Raw genomic sequence first — 23,670 nt, 5'->3', positions numbered from 1 at the left:
ATACTCCACCTCTCTTTAAATATTTAAATCTTGGAATATTTCTGCTCTCCATCTTAACTTGTTTCACCCTCCCTTATTGTTAAGTGCTTTAATTATTTTCTCCATACAGTTGTTGAGATTTTCAAAGTTTATTGATTTATAATGCAGTTTTCATTGAAGTTCATGGGACCTGGGCATCCAAATCCTCTTGGTGGCCTTGGAAACCCTACCAAATGTCTCTACACAACTGTTCTCTGCAATTTGTGTCTCTCTTGTATTTTTTAATACTGTGAAACATGTTGTGAAACAGTTTGTGTGGAAGATGCTGTATAAAATAGAACTGCACTGCACCGCACAGCTCTGAAGATCAGTGTACTTTATAGAGGGAGTTGCAAAATGTTTGCCTCAGTTTCAGGAACAAGGTAAGGGCAACAAGAAGAATTCATCAATGTATGGGCTGAAGCAGAGCAAAATTTAAACTCCGGGTATGTAATTTCCCTCCTGTTTGATGTCAAGCTTTTTGGAAGAGTTGTAGAAAAGGGTCTGCTGAGGTGGTGAATGTAAAGCAAATGGTTGACCACTTGTCGAAATGTGATGTCATTGTCATCATTGATATAACTGATGATGTCAGTCACTAAAGGCCCAATCTTGCAGATTGTCTCAGAGCCAGATTGTGCTTCTAAGATCTGAACACAGAGTATGGATTTCAGACACATCCTGCTTCCCATGTGGAAACAGATGTATTCACTCCTCAGTGATGCTCATCAACCTCTTTCCAAGACTCTGATCACTAAAGCACAAACCCTGGCATCCAGCCAACTCATATTAAAACTTCTTGTTTCCAGCCATTATTTTAAATGAGCTTTCATTTGTTTAGCAGCAGACCCTCAGTCATGATGATCATCCTTCCTATTCTGTTTAATTGCACAGCAGAGTGCTTTGTTTGGGTATAGTTACATGACAGCATGAATTTAGTCATGCATTGATCTATTTTAATTATAGGATTGTCGTAACACTTTTTTATAAGGTTGCATGTAGAACTAACACACTGTCCTTAAACCTTTGCAGCATCTGGATAGTGATGAGGATTCTCCTTTAGTAACTCTTTCCTTTGCCCTGTGTATTCTGGGTAGAAGAGCTTTGGGAACAGCAGCCCACAATATGGCCATCAGGTAATTTCTAGAAATGTAGTAAAAGTTTTCCAGGGACTCAGGAGTTTCCTTGTCTTAAAATGAGAAGATGTTTGGCTCTTTCACATATTATGAAAGCTAAAAGGTCATTAGATCAGAGACAAGGGCTATTTCATCCATAAATTAATTTTAAACTCTGTCCTTGACCACCTTTTGTCTCTGTAACATGTACATAATGAATATTACGGGTTTTTTATTTAACAAAATAAAATCATACATGGCAGAGTAATTATTCATTTTAGGTTGAATCTTGACGTGAGATACTGCAATGATGACCTTCTCAAAAGGGCAAGAAGCTGCTAAATTGTCTGGCAGTTGACCTGTCAGTAGAGGGTTGCAGCGAGACATGGATTCATAGGCTAAATAATAAATCTGTAGGCTTCCTAGGTTCAAGAGAGCTGTGTTCCCTTTTGTTGTGCAATAGGGTGACTTGATGGAGCTTTGTGGAGCTTTCCTCAGTCTCCAGCTCCAGAGCATGCACCTCAGCTCATTCTTCTCCACTTCTATATGTTGTTTCAAAACACTTCTCTTTGAGAGATGTGTTCAGTTTTCATTATGCTTGGCCCAGGTATGGGACTCTCTTCATCTCCCACCTTCACTAGTGAATCTGGTTTATTTGGCTCTTGATAGTTTGTGTTTTATGATGTCTTAATTATTGTTGTTCAGCCTGAGCAGCTCAGAAATATAAAGGGTGCTTTATAAATAAAATTATTGCTACTTCAACAGGGTGTGGGGTTTCTATCCATATCAAGGATATTTGAATCACCCAGGGAAACAAGTCACAGCCTCTGCTCTAGATACTAGTGTTGCATGATTAGGAGGGTGGTGTTGCTTGCTAAATGGATACAGTTGCCTGGAAAAGTAGTAGGATCATTGATTTCTAAAGGAATGTCTTGGATTTATGGGGACTAAATGGACACAAAGAGAATGACAAAAGGTCCACACCCTTTACACTTCTTAGATTTAGAAGATATTTGAATGGAGTGAGCAAGGTACCACTTAAATATCAGAAAGGCATCCCCTCAGACAAAGGAAACCTAGTCTTAGAGCTCAAAAAAAATCTCATTTAGAGTAAATTCAGCATTAGGGCAATGACTACTAGGTATCCTCTAGGTAGCAGATTGTAGGCAAGCATTGTGCTCTAGGGGAAAAAAAAATTTAAGCTGAGACTACTGATGATGTACACCACGTTCATTCTGCTCTTATCTCATCCTTCCCATTGGTCTGTTTTTGTCCACTTGTTGAATCCTATCAGAAATGTAAAGAGACAAGGTGGGTGAAGTAATAGCTTTTATTGGACCAACTTGTGTTGGGAAGAGGCACAAGTTTTTGAGCTCACACAGAGCTCTTCTTCGGGTCTAGGAAACATACTCTCATGAACAGAAGTTGGTCCAATAAAAGATATTACCTCACCCACCTTGCCTCTCTAATATCCTGGGACTGACACGGCTACAACAACACAGCATAAACTTAGATAATAAGCTGTCTGAGACAAGGACTGTCTGTATACTTCTTTCTGTATAGTGCCTTGCACAACAAGGCCCTGACCCTTGGCTGGGGCCCTTAGGCTCTACTGGAATGCAAGCAATACATTACAACTTGTGAAGGTCTGGGAATATAAGACCTACAGATAGCAAGACAAAGGCAAAAGGTTGGTGCTGAAACAAATTGACACGTTAAATATTGACAATCATTGGAGCTGGTGGTACTAATATTAGACAATATCTACACTAGTGTGTTTGTCCTGTAACTTGATCTAATTCCATCCGTTTTGCAGTATTTTTTTTTTTTGCCCCCATCACCATAGTATCTAAATGTCTCACAGGCTTTAATGTATTTTTCTCTCACAACTGCGCTGTAAGGTGGGCAATGCTATTATCCCCATTTTACAGATGGGGAACTGAGGCACAGAGAGGTTAAATTACTTGACCAGGGTCACCCAGGAAGTCTATGGCAATTGCTAATTAACTCAAGGTAGCTAACAGGATTGTAAAGTCTACTGTAGAACCTCTACAATGTGTGTTTCTGCTTGTGCTTCACCCTGCCATGAGTCTTGATGAACCACAAAGAGGAACAAGCATTTGTGGAAAGCCTACTCGAATTCACAAGTTTTTTCTGAATATCTATACTAACATTTACAGTTAATTTGTGCTAATTGGCAATCAATTAGCTCAAGTTACAGCATGACCAAAAACTCTTCTGTAGACTCACCCTAAGGCTATGTCTATAGGGAGATACTGAGGAAATTTAAGGTGAATCAACTAAAGGTGTGAAGTTCAGTGTGCATAAATTAAAGTCCATTAAACCACGGCTATGTCTACACTACACAGCTTTTAGTCACATGGCTGTGTCGCTACAGCCATGCTGCTAGAAGTCACGCAGTGTAGCCACACACCAGCAACTTGTATGACTTTGAAAGCATTTTATGTTATAAGCCTGTCCCTTCTCAAGATAAAGCAATCCTTTAAATATTTGTTTTAGCTTTCTCATCTTTATTTGAGATGTCTATAAAGTCTGCTTTTATGTCTTCCTCTTTGAGCCAATGACTCAAAACATTCATGGCCCACATTGCTTATTTCTCAGTGTGTTGCTTTTCCCTGCTTTCTTGAGAGGTTTTTTTCTCGTTTCTATTAACAGCTGCATGCTCCCTTGCTTTTTTATTTTGGATCGGGTTGACTTTTTTTCTTTTTGCTTTTAACCACTCAAATTAATGTGATTTTTAGTAAGCGAGCAATATTCCAGTCTCTCCCAAAGTTACACTATTTTCTCTGCGAATCTAATTTTAGAATATGTGGACTTTGTGGAAAAACTGTTGTGCACAGATGAGATTTTCAGGGAAAAGATTAAAGCAGTCTTGGTCTGTGCCTACCAATAGATATACCACAGTGATGAGGGCATTAGAAATGCATATATAGATACCAGTAAAGCTGCCTAAAAGCATTGCTACAGAGCTGTTACCCTCAAGGACCGAACTCTCCATTACTGTGCATCAACACTGTAGCAAAGGCAACTACATTTAATCAGCCTGGATGGTTAGTAGATAGATGGAGTGGCTGCCAATAATATCTTTGCTACTGCAAATAGATAATTTTATCTCAGTCTTCCCTAAGTTTAATATAGAGAGAATACTGCAGGTAAGGTTCATTATCTGCAAAGGCTTTTGTACACATTTTAATTGTGACCACTGGAGGTAGGTACTAGATACTCACACACACAGAAGCATTATCAGCTAATTGGATGTCTCTTTTCCTGAGCCTACTTCATACTTAACAATACCTTTCTTGGGGGGGTGGGAGAAGGTGGGAGAAGCATATACATGAGATATGGAGTAGCCACGTGGTTGTACAACTATATCAGTATTATGATGATTTTGTTGTCCTCTTATGGATATTTTGGTACCTCCAATTACGTTTGTGTCTTTCATTTTAGTAAGATTGTACTAATGAGCTGACCAGTGTTGAGGACAATAGTACCTTGCAAGGGTATGTGTTAACAAAAAAAGTGCTTAAAGTGAGACATAAGATAGTTTTGCCAATATCTTCTTTGCTACCACCTCACAAGACACATCCCTAGAAACCTTTCACTTAGCCTATCTTTTTAATTCATAAATCTTATAATAAACTCAGAATCTCTCAGAATAGATTTTTTAAACAATGAAGCCTACTACCAAAATCCAGGCTATGGAGTGACTCATCTGGAACATATGTCTTAGGGCCATGTTGAAATAATATATCTGTGTCTTTGAGGGTCCTTTTTAAAAAGAAGCACATAGAGATGAACTGAAGAAAAAGGTCAGAATAAAGTATATATGGCTGTTATAGGGACTCTGAGAAAAACAACGCTAAAGTTGGTACCAAGGTGGGAATATTTCCCTGTTGACAACAAGGCTGTTACCAACAAAGAAAACTACAGATCCACTCTCTTCTGCACCAAGCATAGTTCTTTCATATTTATCATGTTTACCATTTGAATCACTATCACAAGTTGTTAGGAACACAAAGAAGCCAGAATTCAGTGGAACTCGTATAGTAATATATCCAGATTATACTGGCATTGTATTAGTGTTGAGACTTTTTGTCTACTCAAAGGAACAATGTTGAGGACTTGGATTGTATTGCAGTGCTGTATTAAAACAAACTGAGGGAAGAGAAGGTAGGACAAGTATGCATTTGATACTGAGGATGCAGATAAATTCTTTGCCATGGGAAAGGCAAAAATTCAGCTCTTTTCCATGGAAGGACGTCAGGGCATATTGCCGATCTTATTGGATTAATGTTTTTTATTTTTTAAATTAGTTTGGGTTTGGTGCACAGATTACATTCAAATGGGTAATAGTTGGTAAACATAGACAAAGGTATGTGTTAGTGGTGTATAAAATGACTAAAGGGATGTAGCCCCAATTTGTAAGAGGTCAGGACCACTGAAACATTCTCTGCCATGTCCAAATGCTAAAAGATTATGTATGGGCTTTCTTTGACTTAGATACAATCATAGGTAGGGTGTTCAGAAATAACTTTGGACCTCCACTTGTACTTTCCATTGTGCTATACAATAACACAGTGGAATCTTCCTCTTCTGTGATCCCTGTCTACATACTTTCTAGAGGTTCTCTATGAATTCCCATTAGGAAAACCTGAGATGTAACAGGTAGTCAGGATTGTAGGGTGCTAGCTCTTTCTATTCAGTAGATCTTATGGGAGGAGGCACAGAATTCTGACAGATGTGAATGAATCAGTAGAGAATCTGTGAAGCTAATATATATACTGTTTGGGCTATATTCTAATCTCTGTTACACTGGTGTAAATCTGAAGTAATTCCATTGATTGCAGCAAAATTACTTTGGATTTACACTAATGTAAATGGCCCTTTATGTGACTTAGGGAGTGCTGAGCATGCTGGTACTTAACAAAAAATAGTAATGCAAAAGTAGTGTTCAAAAAGCTGTGTTGAGCTGCACACGCTTACATCAAAATGGAAGTTTACACAGTGGATGTAAACTATCAATTTACACTCATTTACACAAGATTTTTGTCCAATCTATTAATCAGTAAATGTTATTGTGTAAACCAAGGTTTTAAATCTTCTTATATAATGTATGTAAATAATTTTTCAGTGTGCCTGTTCATGTAAATGTCATTACAACCCCAGAATTAATACTAGATTATACAATAAATTTATTCATTAAGGAATCAGAACGTTGCTATACAAATCACATATGCTCTTAAATTGTATTTAGGCAGCATCTTGCACATCTCAGCAGGGTAATTTGAAGAATGACATCATATTACCATTAGTTTATTCAGGTGTAAATGTCATTTTTCATTTAGTGTAGGGGGTTTTGTGTATGAGAGTTAAAAAAAGAAAGAAATATGTTCATTAATCCTTCAAAAAGAAAAAAAGTTTACATTTTAGAATCTTTAATATAAATTTGGACTCTGGAAAAATTCCAGATATGTCAATGTCTTCCAGTAAAGAGTCCCCAAGTGTCATTGTTTTGGAGAAGTTGTGAGGACCAGATATCTGCTGAAGATTAAGAAAAACAAAACAGTATTTTGTAATCCAGAAAATAAGAAATGAGATAGCCCTGAAATTAACTGGGTTCCTCGAACTTTGAGGGATTCTCGGGTCTGCAGAGTTCACTTTGTGCTGCATTACTCCACCCAGCTGGAGATTGCCCCTGGAGAATTCCTCTGTGCAGGGGAATCTCTGGCTCCAGTAAAGCTGGTGGAGGCAGCTGGCTCTGCTCCATGATCTGTGACCACCACCGCCTCCTTCCCCATCTGGGCTGCACTGCCTATCATAAGGGGGAAAGAGGTAGGGGAGGGGAGGCACAATGAAGCAAGACTCCACTATGCCTTTAAAGATGTTACAGGTAGATTAAAGCAGCCCCTCTGTGGCTTTGTCTGCCAAGGCTGAACAGAGCAGAATCAGGGAGCCATGATCAGCTCACTGTCAGCACACCCATCTTTGCTATGCTCCAGCTCTGGACTGGTGCAAGGGGAGAGTTCAGTCCTAAATTTCTTTTAGTGCGTGTATCATTGTGATTTCTCTCAGTTTAATCTACTTTCTCTTGAGGCTTTAAATGAGATTACCCTAAAGGACAGTGCAGGTCTAGTGCAGAGGACAAGTGAAGAAAGGATATGATAAGAAGTAGAGGATAATGTTTTTAAACTAAACAGAACAGAATAAGGGAGACACATTTTGCTATCTGTTACATTTGTGTATATTCCCATTGGGATAAATAGGAGTTGCACTTGTATAAATGATGGACGAATCTGGCCCATGATGTTTTTATAACTCTGTCTATGATACTACCAAATAATTGTTAAGTCCCTGTTGATAAAATATATTGTCTAATGATAATACATGCAGATTTCTTTTTTTTTAAATGTGCCTAGTATGAAACTTTGAGGTTCCAGAAAGTAACGGGACGGAATTTTTGAATATTCACCATTATAACTTTTACTGTTGTTAAAACTGTAAAGTAAATTAATCCACAAATTCTTTGTCTAAAATCTATAGGATGTGTGTATTCTATCATAGATGTTTGTGAACAATTCCCATGAATGCAAATGGGAGTTACATATACTCATTAAAGCAAAGTAAGCCCTTAGCTAATAATATTTTAGGATCCAAAATATCCCATGCAGGTGATAGACGTAAATGTGTCTAGCACAACAGAAAAGATATCCCCAGTGTCAGCTAAGACATACAGATCATTGTAAAATTTAAGGGAACCTTTCTTTATCACACAGGGGGACAGAAATCCTCATATAAATCTAGGGCTAAAGCATCTCCTCCTGCAACAAGACTGCAGGAAAAGTAACTTACTAGGGAAAGTTCATGTGGCTTCCTCTCTGGCATTTCCTAGCTGTTGTCTCCTCAATGGGGTAGTGTTGTGACTTTGCAAAGAGCACATTCGGAATGGTCTGTGAACTGCATGGATTCTGCTTTGGTCCTGCTTTGAGCAGGGGGTTGGACTAGATGACCTCCTGAGGTCCCTTCCAACCCTGATATTCTAGGATTCTGAGTTCTTGAGGAACTGAGTTCTTAAGGTTTCAGTGTGATGTTTTTATTGGGGCTTGCTCTCTTTCTCAAATATATTTACCATCTAGTCTCTCATCACCAATCTGTAGAATTCTCGAGGAAGCAAGGAGTCTCAGGTTTCAGTAAACAGTTACTCCAACAGCATAATGGGTGAAACCAGAGTCAATATCTTACTCAGATAAATGCTAAACTCTCCATCTCCCTGTCTCTGTCTAGCTTCCTTCTTGTTAGAAGTCTGAAGAGTCCACAAGTAGACACTAGCCCACACTGAGGCTCAATGGAAAATTCTGTTACCAACGCAGGCAGAGGGCTTGTCCCTCCTTGTTGCTTCTCACCTGCCCTCACCATCCCAGGAGCCAGTATGGACCGCTGATTGCCTGTGTTCCCCTCTCCATTCAGGGGGTAGAATGCTCAGGGTGCGAGTTGGAACTAGCTTAGGTTTTAATCTACTACCTAACACTATGGTATCTAATGAGGAGCAGTGACTCCCTCTAAAACGTCTGCCAGAAATGGGTTTGCCAGGGGAACAAAGTTTTGTCCTCCTTTGGCTCCATACATCCCCACACAATAAACCCAGAGTCCTATCTGTAATAGCATTTTAGACTGAGGAATGTCCAAGCATTTCTACCATCTCAATAGTGGTTCCCCTAATCTAGACAAGGTACCAGCATCTTTTTTACCACCATGCCATACAGACTTCTGCCGAGCAGAGTGACATGACACGGTGGTGAAAATGCTGGTGGCTGTCCAGAGCCCTGTCTACACTACCTTTCCTACAATTGCTACCACTAGTGCGGAAGATCCAGTGTTAGCAACACCAAGGTATTTTTTCAGAACAAAAAGTAGTGTGGACACGCACAACCATTGTTTGTGTAGAATGTCTGCCCTAGACTCAGAGAAAAGGAGGACAATTCTGCTTTGGCTTGGTTGCCCTGCCTCTGATAACTATGGGGCCATCATGGCAGATTATCCAGTCTCTTAATCCCCTCCTCACTGGCACACTTTAAGGGACAGTTCAGTCCTAAGTATTTTATAATTCTCTAGAATAGTCTTTAATTTAATTGACATCAGTTTTTAATGCTTTTACCTAATAGGGTTAGAAACAGTGCCATATGTAGCATTTACATCTCCATTTAGTAAATGTAATTTCTTTGGCATGAAAGTTTATTGTAGCCAGATGGGTTTGGTGTGAACTAATAACTACGACAGAGATACTAAAATGTGTATGTTAAAACTGGGCCAAGAAACTAAACCCAGCCCTGAGAGAGGCCGGAAATCAAAGAACTTGGCTATCGCTTCATGATAATCTCATGTGAGTCTTCAATACAGAGCATGTTAATGCGAGAAATAACAATGGCTGCATGTTGTGTTGACTAATAAATATATGGTACATGGAAGTGATGAATTGAGACTGTGTCCAACTAGAGGAAGGATGTACCACGTCTAATTATGATCAGCATAAGAAAAAACTTGTTTAAATTTGTTTTTATTTTTTTGTTTTTTTAGAATAAATTCATCCCGTTGTCTCAGGAGACATATATAATCTGTCAGGGATGATAAATAGACACAAACATCCATCAGGGTAGTCTAAGTGTATTTAATCCTATTTCAGTATGGGAGACTGGACTAGGTGACCTCCTGAGGTCCCTTCCAGCCCTATGTTTTGATGATATATAATATTTAATGTAATTGTCCTCTAGATTCTCCACCACTCCTGTTTTGTTCGTGATATGGATCTCCTTTGCAATAGCAGTAGTGGTTCTTAGGAAGTTTTGGTGGATGAATTTAGTATACATCACAATGGAGGTTGACAGTTCTTTCTAAATCCAGGCACAGTGAGAGCAGGTGCTATGCAAGCTTTCCACTCACCACTCTGCTGATGCAGTTGAATTCTTACTTGCAACATCCATAGCCAGTCTAATCCTGGACCTTTCTTTAGCAGGTGTTACCACTCACACTAGATTGTGTAACATGCACAAATGTCTTTAAGGGTCTTTGATGAGAATGCAAACTCTTCATCAGCTGCGATTTTAAGAATTGGACTTGAATCTCTGGACATGAAAAACCAGTTCACTGTGCTGTCTACTCTTCTCCCATCCCAGACAACCTCCTGCTGCAGATTTGATGTTTTTGCATTAGAAAAACTACACTATAGAATCTCATTATTAGTAGCTTTTTCTTAATTTTTATCCTGTAAAAGGATAAAATACAATAGCAATTTCTCCATGTGAGGATTCAGTTGTATGCTGGATGTTTGTTCAAATGGGTGACTTGGCGGGCGGGTGGGCAGGCAGGCAGGCAGAAGGACTTCTAACCAGTTTTAAGTAAATATGACTCATTCTGAAACATGTATTTGTCTAGACTGGATATACACATTAATCTGTTTTCTAAACTGGTTCCTTATACTGATTTCCCAGGTACAAACCAGGATGTTAGCATTTTCCAAACTCTGGGTGAGATTGATTGAAAGTCAAAAGGAGTTAGGTGTCTAATTCGATTAGGCCCTTTTGAAAAAATCCCACCCTGTATTATTATTATTACTCATAACCATATGTAAAATGAAGAACTCAGAGGGGCTTGCCTGTATTTATAACATTCCCAGCAGTGACACCGGTCTCTGCCTTTCAGTCTACGTGCAGTATGCTTCAGTTCATGCTGATTAGTTGGTTTGTGTTACACAGCACCTTTAAAGACAAAATTGGTATCCAGCTGGTAATAGCCTATATCTTTCTATTACAGTTTTTAAAACATGCTACCCACTAAGGCCAAAATTAGAAATGTATTGCAGCTGAAGATAGACCAGGCAGTTTCCTAATCTCCCTGTTCTCTCCCTTGGAAAGAGAATTACTTTCCACCCCGCCCCTTCCCCTTTTCCTTCTCCTAAAATAATTACAAAAGCTCAATTAAGTGGAGAGCTCACACATTCTCTGGAGAAAGCCTGGATGGTAATGGAAATCTCTAAGATCTTATTGCTTTTCTCATAAGAGTCTTTAAAATGTAAAAAAAACTTCACTCTTGTAAAAGTGAATAAAATCATGTCAGGTAGTTTAAACAATGTCCTGTGGGTTTGTAACAGATGTCCCAAGGTCTAATTCTATTTTCTTGAACACGATGGCCTGCTTTTTCTGAATAGTTTTAGGACTGTAATTTAAGTCATTTTCATTAAAAATACAAACTTTTTGTAAACATCTGTTATAGTCCTGGGAAGCTTTTGGTGTTAGATAAGCATTAGAGCTGAACTTAGTAGTTTTGCCTCCCAGGTGTCTGTGCAAACATTTTCTTTGGTTTTGATCTCCTGAATTTGCACCCCATGCATCTTGCTTTGAGTATGTCAAGCCCAAGCAAACTCAGAACCTCCAAACCAAGCTCAGTCAGAAGCACCAAGTTCCATCTGGTTTCTTATCAAAACCTCACAGAACAGTGTAGTTTTTATTATTTCAATGCAAAACACCCCAAAGTTTCCTCAAAACTGTTACCAGATTTCCTTGAAATGTTCATGAATCTTAATGCACTTTACAGCATGCCTGGTTTAACTTTCAGGTTTGTAATGAAACCCTAAACCAGGCAGGTTTCAGGCTTCATTGAAAGTATTTTGTGCAGCTGTGTTGGCATCTGCATATCTATATCTAAAGTTCTGTGCCTTGCCAGTGCAAACCACTAAAGTTAATGGCACTAGATACATTTTAAAGGTCAATAAATAAGGAGCCCAATCTTGCAATGTATATTCATGTAAATAGACCACTGGTATCAATGGGAGTATTCTCCTAGGTGTAGGTCAGATGATCAGCCCAAGATATACCTAAAAACCTTACTAGTAAGCACCCGCACTTGTTTAGTAGTTGCAATCCAATTTACTCTCATTTTGAAGTCACTCATTTACTGTGCAAGCTGCAGGAGAAAGTAGTTAAAGTTGAACCACAGCTTCTAAACAGAACTACGTGTAGCATTTCTCACTTTTTCAGGAATGCTATCAACTCCTGGAACTTGTGAAAATGGAAAACTATTTGCAATGATTGGTTCAATACGAAACTGTTGTTCTGGGAATAACTAATGTTGTTGTTTTACAGTTTAGATTCCTTTCTTTACGGACTCCATGCTCTGTTCAAAGGAGACTTTCGAGTTACAGCAAAAGATGAATGGGTGTTTGCAGACATGGATCTGTTGCATAAGGTTGTCGCTCCAGCAGTCAGAATGTCCCTGAAGCTACATCAGGCAGGTGTATTGTACATGTTTTCCTAAGGAAATGCAGGAAAGCTCTGAAACTGGCCCAAAATAAAATGAGAGAGGAATTGTTGTAGTTGTGGCTTTATTCTGAATAGCTTGCTTGACAAAAATAGAAAAGCTTAGACCACGATTGTATGTGTCTGGCATACATTTCACCATTTGATCTTTTTTTTCTTTGTCTTCCCTCCACACACACACTCAATTTTAAATCATTTATATTCCAGACTCCTTGATCTTCATGGAGACAAAACTCCCATTGACTTCAGTCAAAGTTTTACCTGCATAGGAACTACAAGACTGATTCCTAGATATTTTTTTAATTAGATGAATTTGATTGCTATTTTATTAACCATTTATGTGCTAAGAAAGAAATGGTTTGATATTGTTGTCTTTTAAAAATGTAGTTGAGGGGAAAATTGTTTGGAAGGCTTAAGATCCTTCTTATCAGTCAAATGGCACAGCTGTTTCATTGATTATACCATGAGGTTTCTGAACATGTAGACAGTGGGCCATGTTTTGATCTCAGTTACACAGATGTAAACCTGGAGTGTCTCCATTGAGCTCATTGCAGTTTTCCAGATTTACATCTGTATAACTCAGAGCAGATTATTGTTCATGTAAACTAACCATACAGTAGGTTTTGTTCTATATAACATGTTATTTAATAGATAGCATTGTCTATATGTGTTGTGAATATAGTGGATGGTGGAGCTGCTATGTAATAATCTAAGAATACTGATCAATAGCAACTTTATGAACACTGCATGTAACTGGGTCAGTGAGTTACTGCATAGATATATTGGGTGATTAGACTTTCCTGTATGGATGTATTGATTTAGCTTGCTAGGGGGCTGTTGGAAAAACAACCAGGAATGCACCCCCAATGGCTACAGATAAGCAACACTGCATCAAACACTTGCGCAGGGGCAATGCAAAGAGTGGCCGAGTTGCAGGCTCCATCTCATACTTACACATACGTTTTGCCAAGGCTGTGAGCCTAGAGATCAAAGGGACACTAAAAGTTTAAAAGGATACTATGGAGAGAGATGAGGGGGAGTTCTGATGCTGTTAAGTTACACACTGATAACTTATAAGGGAATATTAATAATGTCTTAGCTAGACAGGAACAAATCTTTTTTTTTCTTTTAAAACAGCTATAAACAAGTTTTTAAAATTGCTGTATAAAGCATATGAACTCCCACGCTTCACTGACATTGTCTCCATACATTAACAGTGGTAGTATTACTTTGTATCAGATAAAGATCCAGCACATTAATGTGATATCTCTCTAAATGTTGTTCAGCTTTGTGGGGGGTGCAGGGGTTGTTTTGTTTTTTTAATAAATAACGGAGTTCCACCTAAAGTACATTTCACAGGTTGTTCTATTTCAGTCACATCCTACATGAAAGAATTTGCAGGTCTATCTATTTCAATTCCATATTTAAGAAAAAAGTGGTTAAACTGCCATTCTTCGTGTCTATCAAGTAAAGAGGCTGGATACTCTGTAAGTTAGTTGTAATCATACAAACATTTTCTTCATGTAGCCCTCTATAGTACTAGGGTGTTAACAGTTCCATTCCTTTTCCCTCATCCAATCCCCACCCTCTCCCTGTGTTATCGCTAATGTAGTCTTTATAGACACAAACCTGTTCCAACTGAAGTCAACAGGTGCTTTGTCACTGACTTCAATGAAAGCAGGAACTAGTTTATCATCAATAACGGTTCTCTTTTCATGGAACTGTCTGACCATAGTAATATTCATTTCATTTAATACCAGGACCAGTTCACCTGTCCAGATGAGTATGAGGACCCTGCAGTTCTGTATGAGGCAATCCAGTCTTTTGAGGAAAAGGTTGTAATTTGTCATGAGGGTGACCCTGCCTGGCGCAGAGCTGTACTCTCTAACAAAGAAGAGCTACTCACCTTGAGACATATAGTGGATGAAGGAACAGATGAATATAAAGTTATTATGCTCCACAAAAGTTACCTGAGCTTCAAAGTTATCAAGGTACCAAAGACACCTTTCTAGTATTTCAGATTTGTATTATTTCATCTGTGTTTAGGGCACTACACAAACAGGCAGTCTTCACTTGGTGAATTCTTGGGACCTGGATACCATTGTTGAATAAGTAGGTTTAGCTAAGAGAGGGAGGTTGATCAGGCTGTTGGGGCAGGGGACTGGGAGCCAGGACTCATGGGTTCTATTCCTGACTTACTGTGTGGCCAGAGTCAATTCACTTAAATTTCCTGTCCTTCTGTTTACTCATCTGAAATAAAAATTCAAGCTTATCTGAGTAATATTTGTAAAATTTCTTGAGACTCGTTGATACTATATAAATGCAAAGTACAGTTCTGTTTGGGTTATACACCCATCATAGTATTTTTTTAAAATTGAAAACATTTTCAATGGTCCATATTTTTCTATTTAACTGTAGGTAAACAAGGAATGTGTCAGAGGGCTTTGGGCTGGGCAGCAACAGGAGCTAATTTTTTTGCGCAATCGTAATCCAGAGCGAGGTAGTATCCAGAACAATAAACAAGTCTTGAGGAACTTGATTAACTCTTCATGTGATCAGCCACTGGGATATCCAATGTATGTTTCCCCATTAACCACATCATACATAGGGACACACAGCCAGCTGATGAACATCTGGGGTGGACCTATCAGTTTGGACAACATTAAAACATGGTTCAGATCCAAGTGGTTAAGGTAGGTGGTTAGACAATATTCAGCCTGTATTATGATCTGCAGGGGAGAAAGTCTGCAATCACGTTATTTTCTATTAAGAGAGTTTCTCACTCTGTCGGAAAAATTGTTATTTCCTGATGGGTGCAACCGTAGCTAAATATATAGAATAGCTTCCCAACTACTGTGAAAATAAAACTCTGAGCTCCATTAATGACGTTCAAGTACAGTCCTCTGTCATCCAGACAGCATCATCATCATACTCCTTAGCCTTATTGACAATGATCTTATTCAGAAAAGAGTGATTTCTCTAAATAAAAATGATTCCAAGGCATTTTGCCTTTTATTTTTTGTAAATAGCAGTATAGATTTTCCACATTGCAGTGACTCTGAACAAGTTGAAACATGAATATAGGTGTTATGCTCCAAAGCTCTGGCAGTTTGGGTCAGACCAGCATTCCCAAGTTCTGATACTTATCCAAAATACACCAAACCTTTTGTGTGTGTGTGTAATTTTCATAAAGAAACAAATAACAAAAAATACAAAAAGATTAATGATTTATAGCTTGCATATGTTACCAAATACTGCAAATTTTGCAGGATATCCAATCAAATTATGCCACTATGAAACTTTGTCACTTGTCAAAGCTGCAAGACCAGACAATGCAAAATCAGACAGTATTACACAGTCTAACCTTTTATTGAATCTCCACTATCAGGCCCCAACTTTCAGGATATATAACCCCAATAGCTCTCGCTCTCTCCCCATTAACTTTGTGTCTCACATATTTCTTCTGTCACTCTTATAAGCACTCTTCATGCAGGAATAGTGCATTTGACCTGCCATCCACTCCATTCCTTTCATGGCTGTAGAAAAGGGACAGGACCCTGGTTTGCTTGCCCCCATCACTTCATCCCTGTTTGCTCTAACCTGCACTCTGGGGTTTGCTTTGTATATTAATCTCCCAGAGTGCACTTTATTTCCAGAGCATATGAGATTTGGGAGAGAAGAGCATTCCACTTGGCTACTTCATATAAAGATTCGCCTTTTGGGAGCAATTTGACATTGGATTAAGTATGCTGTTGGGTTTCAGGGCTCCAAGGCCACCTACCAAGATGGATTTGGTTTGAGCGATGAATGGAGTTTTATATTGCTTTTTATTTTGACTAAACCAAATTACCCACCTCTAACATAACTATAATGTAATATAATGACTATCCTCAAAACTGTCAGAGCCCTGTTATTTGCCTGTTGAATACACCTAGAGAGCTGGTCGGAGCACAGCTATTCGCTTGTACTGTGAATTTCTCTAATGTTGGCCGCACAAATTCTAATAAACCACATTACTTGATAGTGTGTCTCATCTCACAAACAGAATGCGGAAGGACTGTCATGCAAGTCACAACAGTGGAAACAACATTGAAGAAGTGGATAGTGGAGGTGGGTCTTCATCCAGCAACAATTCTGCAGGTAATTCAAGCCAGAGTAGTAGCTCACAACACACAAGAAATGGATCCCCCCAGATGCCGCCGCCTTCACAAGATTCCCGTCAATACGCAGGTATGTATACCAAAATATGAGCTCTTTTACCTGTCTGTTTAGGCTTGTCGTTCCTCAGGGAAGATGTGACTGGGGTGTTTGGTGTTTTATTTGATAGCTTTAGGACATTATGCAGTCAAGTACTTAGAGGAACAATGATCTAAAATTCTAGGTTCTGTGGAGTCAGACTATATAAACTGTGATTCAAATTACTACACCTGCTGGTGATTCTGACCTCAGAAAAGCTTCACAGCTCTCAACTCACCAAATTTTACATTTATTAGGCCACTCCTATATTTATGTGCTCTGGTAAAGCTGAGGACAGCACACACAGTCCACTCTTCACCTTCTCATGATTTATATTACATTATCAAAGAGAGGAAGACAGCAGGAGACAGGGAGGAATGTAGTTGCTGGAGCTGAATTGAGTTTGAATGTTCACAGAAATTAACCAAAATAAAAACAGAGTTTCTTTGCTCTGAAACTAATTCCAGAGTGATGGGCTAACTTATTGATGAGCTGGATGGGATGCATGAGCCTGGTAAAGATGGTGATGCTGCCCAGATCTTGCCAAATTATTCCACTTCATACCAAATACAGTGTTTTGAAAAGTTTAACAAATTATAAGTGACATCATGGTCCAGGTTCGCCTCTGTCTGAGATCCACTCAGTGTAGAGGATTAGAGGAGAGTTGTGTCAAGGAGCTGGTTAGGGTTACAGCTTCTTGATCTTGGGAACCAGTCCACATCTTAAGGGACCATATGACATTAGCCACACCCCCTTCCTACCTCCAACTTGTCTCATATACTAGTAGTGCAAATGAGCACAGGAGCCAGTTCCCCTGTTTATACAGAGGGTTCCCTTTCACTAGGAGAACTGTCTTCTGGCTAGCTATGATCAGATTCTGACACCTTTGCAACACCTGAGCAGGGCAAAAGGGGCCAGAATGAGAACAAAAGAAATGTCCACTGGAAATCCTAATATAAGAAATAGAGATCTCAACTTCCCTAATTTCCAAGCAAATTATTAAGCAGGCATGTTTAGGGGGTGACCTTCTGACTTATTCTTCCAGAGGAGGGTTATTGGGAGGGCATAGGACAAGCAGAATGGCTATCAAAGAAGTTACCTGAGTCCCCACTGACAAACTACTGAATGCTAGATCCCTGGACCAGGAGATGCCTTTTGTAATGGTGGAAATTCGAACACAGATGGGAAGTAGTTAAAAAGTGAATTCAGTGAGCCCTGTGCCTTGACTGTTTATTGGGAACTCTAACCCTAAAATTGTGCCAAACTCTTAACTAAATTGCTAAATGGGAGATATTGGGGAAAGCGAACAAAATGTCCTGAATTATATGAGCAAGAGGGTTCCCTGATCACTAATGCACGTGGGATTGTTTCTCTAGTGTAGCTTCCATTATATAAATACAGTATTCATCAGAAAAAAGCCAACATTTAGACCTGGCCAGTCAGTCTGATATGGAGTAATTCATGTCCTCATCACTTATGAACAAAACCATGCTTTGAACTTATATTCTGAACCAAAAACTATTTTAGATTTGTGATGATCTGTAAGGCAGGGCTAACTACCTGCTCGCTGGAAATACTGGTGTAAAATTATAAAACTGGTGTAAAATAAGTCATACTCATATCTCTGAGGGCTTAGGACTTGCTGAAAGGTTGAGTTAATTGACTGTACATCACAGTTGTGCTATAGGTTATAAATTAAGGCAGAGAACTAGGAACAGGATACTTGTTCATTTCTTGTTATATCTATTGGCTCTTACATTAAAAATAATGGACAAGGCTGGAGCGAATCTTGCCATGAATATAAATTATACTGTAAGATTACAACTGCTGCTTTTGATTCCTGTGTTGGAGCAAAATCCCCCTGTGCACTTGGGCAGCCTCTCTCTGTTGCGAATAACATAGTGAAGGCAGGGAACTGTGCAGCCTGGAAATACCCCAGTCAGAAGGGAGTGAGACTTGGGTCTTCACCCAAGAAAGGCAATGGCTGGGGAGCTAGAAGCCTGAGAGTGGGTGCCCTTGTTGGAGCATAGAGGTGAAATACAGGTGCAGTTGCCCTGAACTGTGACAGATACGGTATGACAGTTTGATTGAGAAGCTAGAAAGATACAAAATTAACACGGCACACGTTAAATGGATTAAAAACTGGCAAACTGATAGGTCTCAAAATGTCATTGTAAACAGGGAATCGTCATTGAGCAAGTGTGTTTCTAGTGGAATCCCACAGAGATTGGTTCTTGGTCTTATACTATTTAATATATTTATCAATTACTTGGAAGAAAACAAAATCATTACTTGATAAAGTTTGCAGATGACACACAGATTGGGGGAGTAGTAAATAATGTAGAGAACAGGTCACTGATACAGAGATATCTAGATTGCTTGATAAATGGGTGCGAGCAAACAATGTGTATTTTCCTACAGCCAAATGTAAAGTCACACATCTAAGAACAAAGAATGTGGGGGATGCTATCCTGGGAAGTGGTGACTCTGAAATGGATTTTGAGGTCATGGTAGATAATCAGTTGAACATGTGCTCCCAACGTAATGCTGTGGCCAAATAGACAGATGTGATCTTTGGATGTATAAATGAGAATAGATTAGAGAGGTTATATTACCTCTGTATTTGGCATTGATGTGGCTGCTACTGGAATACTATGTCCTGTTCTGAGGTCTACAATTCAAGGAGGATGTTGATAAATTAGAGGGCTCAGAGAAGAACCAAGAGAATATTAAATGATTGGAAAACATGCCTTCTAGTGATAGACTCAAAGAGCTCAAACTTTTTAGTTTAACAGACTTGATTAGTTTACAAAAAGCTGCATGGGGAACAGAAATTTAAAAACAGAGGCTCTTGCAAACGTATAACAAGAGCCAAGGGCTAGTAGTTGAGGCTAGACAAATTCAGATTAGAAATAAGGGACACATTTTAAAAGTGATTGTATTTAACCATTGGAATAACTTACTGAGGGTTATGCAGGATTCACCATCACTGGAAGTTTTTCTATCAAGATTGAACTAGAGCACATCTTTTAGGAAAACATCCAAACGGGAATTAATTCAGGGACGTTCTATGGCCTGTTATACGGGAGGTCAGACCCGATGATCACAATGGTCCCTTCTGACCTTACAATTTATGAACCAACTGTATTTAGTGCTTCTTAATTTAATATTTCACTTTACTGGCTGGTGCCATTCAGTCTGCAAAATGCAATTACAGCCCTACAGAAAAATGAGGAAAATCAGGAGCACTGAAAATACGTTGGGTGCACCAAAAAACGGGTCTTGTCTTTACAATACAGCATATAGAACAGCCTTTGTTTCCAAAGTGTTTCCAGGGGCTATGCTATTTATGTGTCGATATGGGTGGTCTACTCCACAGCACTGTAACTGCTGAATTTGGGATGGATATAGAATATTTTTGGACAGCGGTCAGCTTGGCAGTTTAAATCGTGAACAGATGTTTGTCCGTATTTGACTGAACTTAACACGTCACAGCCTCTCTGTTCTTAATTCATATCTGTCCTTTATATTTTAAGAAGATAACATTAAAATAGGCAACTGACCTAGAAATAGGGCTTAACCAAAACCCCAGAGTTCAAACACTTTGGATCTTTAGGAAAATCAGAACCACATCTAGCTCCAAACTTTGCAGCTCAGGCCTGTCTTTAATTACCATTAACACTCTCCCCAGCCATCCCATCTGAAGTGCGGAGAATCCATGGGCACGTTTCTGAATCAGTGCATGAGGCTTAGCTGCATTAGCTTTAGTGGGAGTCATGAGGCTTTTATTACAGGGGCCACTGCCCAGTATGCCATTTTTGCAAGTGTACTTTTTATTGTTCTGAATATAAAAGTAAAAATAATGTGGTGTAAATGGTATGGCAAATTGCTCACTACTTGCTGGGCCAACTAGACTTTATTCCAGTTCAAGCTGCTTCCATCATGTTATTGCCACTTTATATATGGAAAAGAGAGGAGGAGCCAGCCAGCGGATAGGGAGGGAATTTGCTGCTTATAATGGAACTTCAGCCCCTTTGCTTCCCCCCTTCCTGATTCATGAACTGGGGGAAAAAATTAACAACCTAGGAATCCCTGAAAGGCAAAATTCATGCCTGCATCGTTACGTCTTACAGGTTTTCTGTTTTCAAAAATATTAATACCCTTTTAAAACCCACAGTTATGGCTATGACATTGAAGTACCAGCATATGTTAACATTTTGGGTTTCCTGGCTATGGAATGCCAGGCTTGCACTCAGGTGAACAGGTGCTCTGTGTGCGTTTGACATAGCATCAATACAGAGAAGCATCACGCATATTAGATGCCTGCTGTGTGTCCCAACCTGCTGTCTGTGATCTGGGGACCTGATTGTGTCCACAAGCAGGTATCTGGTGTGTTCAGTGGTTTATGGGTGGGGTTTATTATTATTTTATTCTGTGAACATGCAAACATACAAGAATAAAAAATACATAAATCAATTCTGCATTTAAGTGGCTCTCATTGCTCAGTCACAATCCTTCTGTCCAATCAGGGAGGAGCAGAGGTGGACTCCAGCGGGAGTCCCGTGTAGTCTTTTGGCCATGTGGGTGATGGCTGTGAGTGTGAGGTATTGGGTTGTAAACATTAGGACATATCTGGAATTATGTACAAACATAGGAATCGCCAGACTGGCTGAGACCTGGTGTCCATCTAGACAAGTATCCTTTCTCTGACAGTAGCTAGAACCACGGGCTTCAAAGGATGGTGCAAAAACCCTGCAGTAGGTAGATGTGGAATAATCTGCCCCCTACAAAGGTCTCTTCCTCTTAAATTCTTGGCCTCAGACAACTTCCTTTGTCATAAATACTCTGCCCTCTGACACTGAGGTGGAAGCGTCTTCACATTCCTAGTCCCCAAGCGCAAGGGTAATTCTGTGTAACCTTCCTTTATTTTCATTTGCAATTTTTTGCAATTAAACTATATAAAGCTTTAGGAGTAGAATTTTCTAAGGCACTCGGTCTGAGTTTTTTAGAGGTATTGGGATGTTGCTGTGCTCAGCATTGCAATGCCCAACTGATTCAGGAGCCTAAATCTCATTTTCAAAAAAGGATTTAGGTACTTAAGAGTTCCACAGTAGAACAGCTTCAACAAGAAAAACTGAGGGAGCCCCACATCAGAATATCCCATACCTCAGTGGTCAGGGCATGCATCGGAGCGGTGGTAGATCCCTGATCAGATCCCCTCATATCCTAAGGGTCTCCAACAGCCTAGGTAAGTACTCTAACAGCTGGGCTAAAAGTTGGGGGAGAGCCTCCTCCACTTCTGGTAGGAATGGTGGAGGCACCTAACACCAAGAGAAGGTTTGTAGCTGAGAATCCCAAGCAGAGGAAGATACCTCCCTTCAGCCCTTAGGCACCAAACTCCCTGAGAGGGGTGGGCTTAGAATACAGCCTTTGCTTTGGCATTTCCCATTGGCTAGCTTAGGCGAGGAGCCACCTAGCATGCTGGCTTTTGTGAATACCATGCTGAAGTACCCTATTCATTGTATAGGGAGCCTGAGCATCAGACTCTGACTTTGTGGATTACAGTGATTTTCTAGACACCTGAAAGTGAGGCATGGTGACACCCAGCATCACCACACCCAAGTCTCTTTGGGAATCTCACTCTCTGTTTCTCCATTTATTCATCTGTGAAATGGATTTAATAATTATATTATTTATGTTCCTCACAAAGGATCAAATTCTGCTCCCATCAAAGACACTAGAAGATCTGAAACATTCTGCACTGCCAGTGGGATGAACCAAATGACTTCATAGGTTTTATCAATCTCTAATTTCTTTGATTCGCTGAATGTTTGTTTGTAAAGTGTTTAGATCCACAGTATAAAAGTGTATGCGTGATAAAGAACACTATGTAAAATATACCCTAGTAAAAGGATAGAACAGTAATATGTGTGCTTTGATGGTATGTAACTGAAAACATAATTTAAAAGAAAACTATTACTCTCTTTTAAAGGCAGAAGAAAATTCAGGAGTCAGTCTGTTCAGACACATGCTGCCTTCAACCAGAGGCCACCTGTTTCAAGTCATTCTGAACCAATTGTTGAAAGTTACCAGCCCATTATCCAAGCTTCCATATCTGCCCATGAAATTGTCCAAAGGCTTTCCAGAAACCAGTTGTCCTTCCACAACTCTGTAACATCTGTGTTTTCTCAAACCCCTGCCATTCCTGCTGGCGGCCAGTTGACTGTCCAGGATAGAGCTGGAGCAATGCTCAGGTCCAGTCTGGCCTCTTCCACCAGCTCTACTCTCAGCCTTCTGTTTGGCAAGAGAAGTTTTTCAAGTGCTTTGGTGATTTCTGGGCTCTCAGCTGCTGATGGAGGAAACACAACTGATACCCAGTCATCCAGCAGTGTCAACATTACCATGGGTCCATCTGCTAGAGCTGCGAGCCAAGCAACACGGGTAAGGCAGAGTCATGTTAGCAGGAGCTATAATTCTGTTCTATTCTACTCATGTTCTTATGCTGTCCTCACCACTGTCGTATTCAAGCGTCTGCCAGGAGTGCATTAAGCAATGTGACCAACATCTGTCACATGAGTTTATTCTTTCTTTCTCTCAGTCTCTCCCCAGGGAAAATGTGTGTGTGCTCTTTAGTATTTTGTTTGGTTGGCTACTTGAGTGTATGATTTAACTTTTGATTCCAGCCAGTCTCCTTCCTGAAGTCCATCATCCTCAATATAGACACTCCAGACTGGTAAAATAAAATCACAGTCCTTAGACGTGAAGCGGTTTGGCAAATCCAATGAGAGATTGAGGGCATAATTAACATTAAATCATTTGGCATTACCAAATGGAACCAAGTAAGTTGATTTGTTGTCATTAGGACAAAATCACTGGATATGGATAGACCAAGTCTGGTTTCTCATGTACACAGCATAAAAATTTATTAACCCAGAAGACACCCAGGTTGTCCATGCCTGAAGTTAGTTTCATCCTAA

General features: G+C 39.6%; 1 protein-coding gene across 1 annotated transcript in view; it reads left to right on the top strand.

Annotated features, from left to right (window-relative positions):
- PCNX2 (pecanex 2) overlaps window positions 1–23,670 on the top strand; it is a 224,597-nt gene that overhangs the window by 199,069 nt on the left and 1,858 nt on the right. Inside the window, exons 29-34 of the mRNA XM_084623010.1 lie at window positions 1,048–1,151; window positions 12,284–12,428; window positions 14,218–14,448; window positions 14,876–15,150; window positions 16,503–16,687; window positions 22,686–23,134. Coding sequence (XP_084479136.1) covers window positions 1,048–1,151; window positions 12,284–12,428; window positions 14,218–14,448; window positions 14,876–15,150; window positions 16,503–16,687; window positions 22,686–23,134 — 1,389 coding nt within the window. The remainder of the gene's footprint in view (window positions 1–1,047; window positions 1,152–12,283; window positions 12,429–14,217; window positions 14,449–14,875; window positions 15,151–16,502; window positions 16,688–22,685; window positions 23,135–23,670) is intronic.

This window comes from Lepidochelys olivacea, assembly GCF_965140295.1.
Source record: "Lepidochelys olivacea isolate rLepOli2 genome assembly, chromosome: 3".
NCBI lineage: Eukaryota > Metazoa > Chordata > Testudines > Cheloniidae > Lepidochelys > Lepidochelys olivacea.
Note: the sequence above shows the minus strand (reverse complement) of the source record. Positions and strands in the feature narration are given on the sequence as shown.